The sequence below is a fragment of the Syzygium oleosum genome, unplaced genomic scaffold (assembly GCF_021117445.2).
Source record: "Syzygium oleosum isolate NSW1041296 unplaced genomic scaffold, Sole_v2.1 Sole_v2.18, whole genome shotgun sequence".
NCBI classification, from domain to species: Eukaryota; Viridiplantae; Streptophyta; class Magnoliopsida; order Myrtales; family Myrtaceae; genus Syzygium; species Syzygium oleosum.
Window position 1 is genome coordinate 1,120,320 of NW_026607502.1, and position 7,029 is coordinate 1,127,348.

The 7,029-nt window shown below is 41.8% G+C and overlaps 1 protein-coding gene across 1 annotated transcript; it reads right to left on the reverse strand.

Moving 5' to 3' along the window:
• Positions 1-3,752: 3,752 nt before the first annotated feature.
• LOC115686608 (probable 2' cyclic ADP-D-ribose synthase BdTIR) lies at positions 3,753-4,495 on the reverse strand. The gene is made up of 2 exons (XM_030611961.2): positions 4,002-4,495; positions 3,753-3,843 (listed from the first exon to the last, which is right to left on the reverse strand). Exons 1-2 carry the CDS (start codon positions 4,493-4,495, stop codon positions 3,753-3,755), a joined length of 585 nt encoding a protein of 194 aa, XP_030467821.2.
• Between the last annotated feature and the right edge of the window lie 2,534 nt (positions 4,496-7,029).

Consider the following 7,029-nt stretch of genomic DNA (forward strand, 5'->3'; position numbering starts at 1 on the left):
TTAATGTTTTGTTGAAAACCAACATGTTGCATGGCGAGGGATCGGTAGTCGAGATCTCAACCACCAAGGGTGTTGCCGCCCAATCTTGGGCGGGTCTAGGCTCAGTGACAACGGATTGTTGAGATGCACGTGTGAGTTGTGTTAAAAAAAAGTGAAAGACTTAATGGGAGCACCGCCAACTGTTCTAGAAGTTTAAGCTGTTAGAAGAAGGCGTGGTTTAATATTTCAATATTCTATCACTCCCCCTTACACTTTGTCTTCTCTTTTTGTCTAATATTAAACGTGGACATACTTAATTAGGGAGGAAAGTGGGGCCTATAAAGATTTAAACTCAGGATCCACTACCAATTGTTATAAATGCTTAAACTGTTAAATAAAAACGTGATTTAATATTTAAATATTATACCACTCCCCCGCAAGCTTAGTTTGGTCTTTTTGACTAATACTAAGCGTAGACATAATAAATTATGGAGGCAAATGGGGCATGTAAAGATTTGAACTCGGGATTTTCTGCTCTAGTACCATAAAAGATTTAGCCAATTGTTCTTAAAGCTTAAGCTGTTAGATTTTTTTTTTATTGGGAAGCTATTAGATGAATGCGTGATATAATATATAAATATTCTATCAAATAGTCCCACATCAAAGAATTAATGTAGTGTGGAGCAGTTAATATTTCTTAATTCGCTCATAACTCACTAACTTAAGTTTTTAGTGAAGATGGGTTCAATTTCATATATTGCAGAGCTCGGACTTCGGCTCTCTCTCTTAGTGATCTTCTCAGGTGAAGGTATTAGGTTTCTGTTATGCCCTCCCAATTAATGGTATCAAAGCCGATGGTTGATTAGTGGCCTACTCTCAATATGTATCACTGTTTCATTTGGAAATTCAGGAAAATTAATGGAAAAATTGTCCAAAAAGTCCAAAACCTATTGTATTTTGTCAATTCAATTATAAACCTTTTAATTCTGCCAATGAATCTTAAACCTTTGCCAATTGAATCCATTGGGCCAATTTTTATCGAAAATCATTGACATGAAGATTGTCCATCCTACATGGCACTTTCGGCACTAACATAGATAATTTTTAATAATATTTTGAAATTTTTTATTTTTTATTTATTTTTTTCTTTTCTTTCTTTTCCTACTTTCCTTTTTTCTTACTGTGACCGGTGAGTGTCATCGAGCCCTCACCAGCCGCAGGCAAGGGTTGCGCGGCCGCGGGGGAGGGCAACCTCGTCCATGGCCATCAAGGCTGGTGTAAATCTGCAAGGTGTGGCCGCCACCCTTGACCTTGATCCTCATGTCAACCCATGCGAAGTGGTGTCGCTCAAGGAGGAGGATTGGCTCGTAGGCCTTGAACCAGGGGATCTCTGGCCGACAAGCTCGATGACGATGTCGTTGGCCTTGGTTAGCCCATGGCCACGCTTGTAATAGGTCATGGCAACAGCCGTCTTCTTCCTCCCGAAGCACTGGACGAACTTGATGGGTGCCACCATGGTTGTGTCGACTCTGGTTCCTAGCCAACGAGAGTGAAGAAACCCTAGCTACTAGTGTAGGAGACGGAGACGTTAAATGGAGTAGAGCAAGCATGGAGAGGCCTTAAATATGATGCACCAACCTTGCCGATCGTAGGTAAGGCAGCCTGATCTGGGCAAGGCCGGCCTCCCCTGCAGTCGGGCGATGCCCTCGCTGGCCACAATTAAAAAAAAAAAAAGAAGGAAAGAAGGAAAGAGGAGAAAAGAAAGGAAAAAGAAAAGAACAAAAGAAAAATATTAATAAAAATTTTGAAAGGAAAATTGTCCACGTCATTGCTGACCGCGCCATGTAGGACAGCCGGCATCCTCGTCAGCGATTTTCAATCAAAATTTGACGAATGGACTCAATTAATAAAACGTGAAAATATTTAGGATCCAATTGGCACAATCAAAAAGGTTTATGATCGAATTGGCAAAAATGCAATCAATTTAAGATTTTTCGAATAATTTTCACCCAAACTAATCGAGGCACGGTGCTTTCTGGGCAATAGTTTCTAATCCTTTTTATTTGTATAGTTTGGACTTCTAGAAGGATTGGTCCACCTACCATTCTCTGGGCAAATAAATTCGTTATAAATATATAAAATAAAATTCGAGATGTCAATTTTAAATGGCTCTATCATCCCCCAACCGATGAGCTCCCCGTGAATTTTTAGATCCGACATAAGATGTGATTGATGGGGACTATAATAATCGAAATCGTTGCTCCGTTTTTGGTAAATATTGTTGGTCACAGAATGGACGTCGAAGCTACACCGAAGGCCCTTTCCCCTCTATAAATAACAACGAAAATGCATCGCAGCTTACAATCTCAGCCCCAAATTTGCAGCCACTTTTACCGACGTTATGTCGTCGAATATATTTTATATATATTACAACACACGAACCGAGTCACAATATTTTCCTTCGGGTCACACGAAAAGTTCTGTAAATAATGAAGACATTTCCTTTTAAAATTCCAATGTCTTCTTGGAAGATGCATCCTGACGAAGTGATGATCTGTCTGCATTTTCCATTGATTTTCCCAAAGTCTTGACATTTTCTTCACGAGCATTTTTGTTTTGGGGCGGGGGGGCGCGAGATCGTTGTTTTCGATGGGCAATGAACCGAAAACCCTAGTGAGCAAATCGTTCCTAGTGATGCCCAGGTGAATTTTCCTTGGCAATCATGAGAAACTTCATTAATGCGGCAATCCGCGTATTAAGAAGTGATTGTAAACTGTGAGGGAAATTTCCCTAGACATTCATGGAAGCAATTAGATGGGAATTTCTCGCTCATGACATGAAGTAAAACGATCATGTATATGAAATGGGCCATCGCATTTAACGACGCTTCTGGTATTAACGAAAGGAAAAGATCAAGATGTATGTAAATAATGTTTGCCACGTGTATTATTTCTAAGCATCGTGCCGTTTAGATGTGTGGACATATGATTTTAAAGGTGCATGTCAGCTTGGGTTCGCCTGCACCCGCCCGATGCACCCAAATATCTCTCGAGCCGGTGAGGCTTGAACCCCAATCGAACTACAAACAAAGAAAAATCGCCGTTCTATCCACGAGTCCTCTAATCAGGCTTGCGCTATGTCGTTCTTACGTCTATGTATGACGTTTAGATATTTATAACTAAATTTAGTAAAGATTTACCAGTTTCTCTCGTAGAGCATGTGCTCTTAGAAGTAAATAAGTTTCCCAATTAAGCTAAGACAAAAGAAACACGATAAATAATAGAGAACGATCAGATTGTCCGCAAAAAGTATAGACAAAAAGATCAACAGCTCTAATATATTATCAACTTTATTGGTTCCTTCCAAAGAGGATTGTACATATGTGATATGAACTATTGCATATATATATTTTAGAAACTCTAAATGTCATTAATTACAGAAGAAACAAGAAAAAAAAAAAGAAGAAGCATTAAAGTTAAACAGTGAATCTGACGATATTGTTCTTTTCTTACATAGTCAGATTGCACTATGTGCTGGATCTCTCCTTTGTACTTTTCTATAAAATAATTACAATTAAATCAACAAATCAATAAAGGAAGCAATCGATTAAACCATGAATGCGACGCGCACTCGATGTCGACCCAGCGATTCGGGAACCAAGAGCGATTTTCTATGCGCACTTTTTTTTTCTTGACCCAGTCTTTTCTTCTTCTTTTTTCTCTCTTCATCATTCAGGAAGGAGAAGAAAAGTTCAGGTATTTTTGTGCAACGTGTCAAGGGTTCTTGCTTGCGCGCTCTTCCTCTTCTTCGAGCACATTCCTCACCACTGCATCTGTAGCATCGTTCAAGAGCTTCGACCAATCCCTATATTTCAAAATGCAAAAAGAGAAAACACCATCAGTTTTCAGCAATAAATCAAAATGACCCGTAATATTAAGACCAAGAAAAAGAATGAGAAATATTCATCTGCATGCATATAATGCACGTAAAATTAGGTAGCACAAGCATTTAACGAGCCATACCCTGTTGATGTGTCGAAAGTGAGGCCGACCGTGTCCCTAGCTTCGTCGAGAGTGTCCCTGAATCTCTTCAAGTCCATCTCGGAAGAGATCCCGTCGTCCGGGACTTGAAGCTGAGATGGTCGCACATCACAGAAGATGGGGATCAACCTCTTCTTGTTCTCCATCAGCACGGCAAGCTCGTGGAGGCAGTATGGCGACTCGCAGTATCGGGGGGAGAACACGGCGACCCCGACCTTGCACCCGCAGATCGCCTCGTTGATCTTCTGGAACAGCGAGTCGCCGGGCCTCATGGTTTTGCTGTCCAGGAAGGGGCGGAGGTGGAGCACGCTGAAGTATTGGTACAGCAAGCCCGACACATTCCGTTTGGTGTCGAGCCCGCGGTGGTTTATGAACACATCGCACGTCGGCCTCAGGACTTGGATCTGGATCTTTTGCCGGAGGTCGCGGCCGTGGTGGTGAATCAAGCTCTTGGCTGTGGCCACCGGACGTAGCATCGCTTTAGCCAGAGAAGTGAATCGAAGGGTTTAAAATTTTCTCTCCTTTTTTTTCAGGTATATTGTAATGTGACCCTTACGCTTCATCTAATTGGGTATTTATAAAGAACACTGCGTGATTTCAAGGTTTTGGTCGTGCCGACTAGACCGCCAAGCGAAAGTACTTGGTACTTGTTTTGAAAAGGCAGAGAAAAGCAGCACAGCTTCGACAATTTTTAAATGGAATCGGAGTTTTCTAAAACCTTCAAACACGTCCTTCGCAAACTTTACGAAATGCATGATGAGCATGACGTGGTCATTTGAACAGACTTTGTACTTTGGGTAAAGGTCAATTTCATGTGGTTTCTTTGCGGCGTGTCTGCATATGTTGCTGCGAAAACGGTTTGATGATTTGATTGTTTTTTGGTTCTACGTTCGTTGACCTTGATTGCTGTTCAACAGGTGTTGGCCTCGCGTTGTTTTCTCGTCGGCAATGTCTCCTAATGTTTCGTTAGAATTTACTACTCTTTTGCTCAAAGAGCTGAATTCCGTGGAACCTAATTTCGATGGGAAGCATGTCTCGTCAATACGATATACTCCCCTCGTGCGATCATTTCTCATTGGAGGAGAAACCGTCCCGTTCAGCGCAGATCCTCGCCGAACGCTCGCTTTGTTTCGCAACTTCCCAAACGATCACGGAGTACGAATTCGGATTTTCACATGCTAAGTGAATGTTTAACAGCTCAAATGTATGTATGGTCGAGCCTCACAGCAGATTTACTTGGAAATTGCAGTGTCACTGCCTGACGCCTTCACCTGTATTGCCCCCTGTATAATTGTTCCCCCTCAGACGAATACGTCGTATGAAATCCGGACTCAAGAGAACAGTCGTCCTTTGACTTTCCGAAACGTTAAACGTTGGGGGGTGGTGGCTTGCGGCGGGGGTACTCCCAAAGCATGATGCACCATTCTCGGAATATACCAGGTTATCTGCGTTGCATGGAAATTTAATTAAACTATAGTCAATTTGGTTTAATCTATACATGGGGCCGAAGGCTGTTGTGCTCCCTGAAATAGCTAGAGCTTTTTCTCAGTCATGAGCCGCAAAGGTAATGGGTTTTCAAACATTGATTTAGTTCATGATTTGTTCCTCAGTTCTAGGAAAAGATAGGAGCTGACGTGGCGAGCCGACAGCTAAAGACAAGTAGAGCTATACCATAGAATAGTATTTTGTATACTAAAATAGAACTTGCTATTTTTATTTTTGGGCCAGATCTAATGATCTTTATTTTTTCTTGATTGTCTGGGCCATACCTTACACTTGCTTAATTTATTCTACCGATCGTTGAAAGAAAAATAGTATTGCTTGGAAGGGAAGATGATGATGCTTGAAGCTCCACACGACTCTTTGGAAAAATTAAGTCTTTAGAGCGGGGAATCTTAGATTTAGTTTCAGTTCATTACGATCTAACATGCATCACACAAGCATCTAATTGATATTTCATAATTCAAAAGAGAGATCGATTCTCTCTCCATCACTCTCATCATCAAATTAATTACCACACAATACACTCAGGCCATCGTTGGCGATCGACCCGTGTTGGCCACGGTCAAATTCGGGCCATTAGAGGCAACACTTGAGTCTCCAACTATCAAGCTCGACCCATGAGTGGCCGAACCATAGTCGGTGGAGGTGGGGTTGGGCCGTCCCGCCAGCCGGACCTGGTCATTGCGTCAAGAGGGCTAATCGGAAAGATTTTTCCCCTTACCTAACACTTTTCTGTCGTGTCAAATCGACAGGAAATACCACGAGTCGGTTTCCCACCCTGTCGGAAGCCTTGAAATTTGGGAAGAGCTGAATTGAGGCCAGGTCAAAGCCAAAACCCCGTTCGGGTTTTCATGATCTCAACACACTTTTAAGACCAAGAAATGGTCAAGTCACTGTTCAGCTAAAAACGACCAAGAATAACTCTCCCTTGGTCAGTTCTACTTTGGTCTAGACTACGATTCACGCCATGCACACACAGGAATCAAACCAGAGTCACCGTGAAAAGCGATAATCAAAGATGTTTTTGCGTCGAGGATCATGAAGCGTTCCGAGCAAACTAGTGTCTTTCGGCTAATTTTAAGGAAAACTTCAGTTTCACCTCGCCCTGTCGTGATCAACGTGGGCTGTTGCTTCTCTGCCTTGGCTTTGGGGGAGTCAAAGTAATATTATGATACTTGAAACGAAACCCTAGTTTCGTTGAACCTATACCCGTGCTTACTCCTCTGGTAATCTTCTGAAGCAATCCCTTCAACAATGGTTTCAAAGTCTCTCTGACCAAAATGACTACCGGAATCACCAGTCTGGTCCATCTCTTCATACTTTGACCATGGTTTTACAGGGAAAATGCAGACGAAATAATCGATAGGAGTATATTCTCGAAATCGAAGGGGAAAACACGTTGATTAAATTGATGAGTTGCCTTCTCTAGTAGCCCTTTACTTTATCAAGTTTTTAATGCAGCATCATGTCTTTTATTGCTGCGAATATTCAAGAAGAGATCTTTGGT

Bases quoted from the DNA above. Each gene is read 5' to 3' on its own strand.
- LOC115686608 (XM_030611961.2), bottom strand. From the start codon at position 4,495: ATGCTACGTCCGGTGGCCACAGCCAAGAGCTTGATTCACCACCACGGC. The intron at 3,844-4,001 runs GTATGGCTCGTT...TTTGAAATATAG, and splicing joins ACTTTCGACACATCAACAGG to GGATTGGTCGAAGCTCTTGA.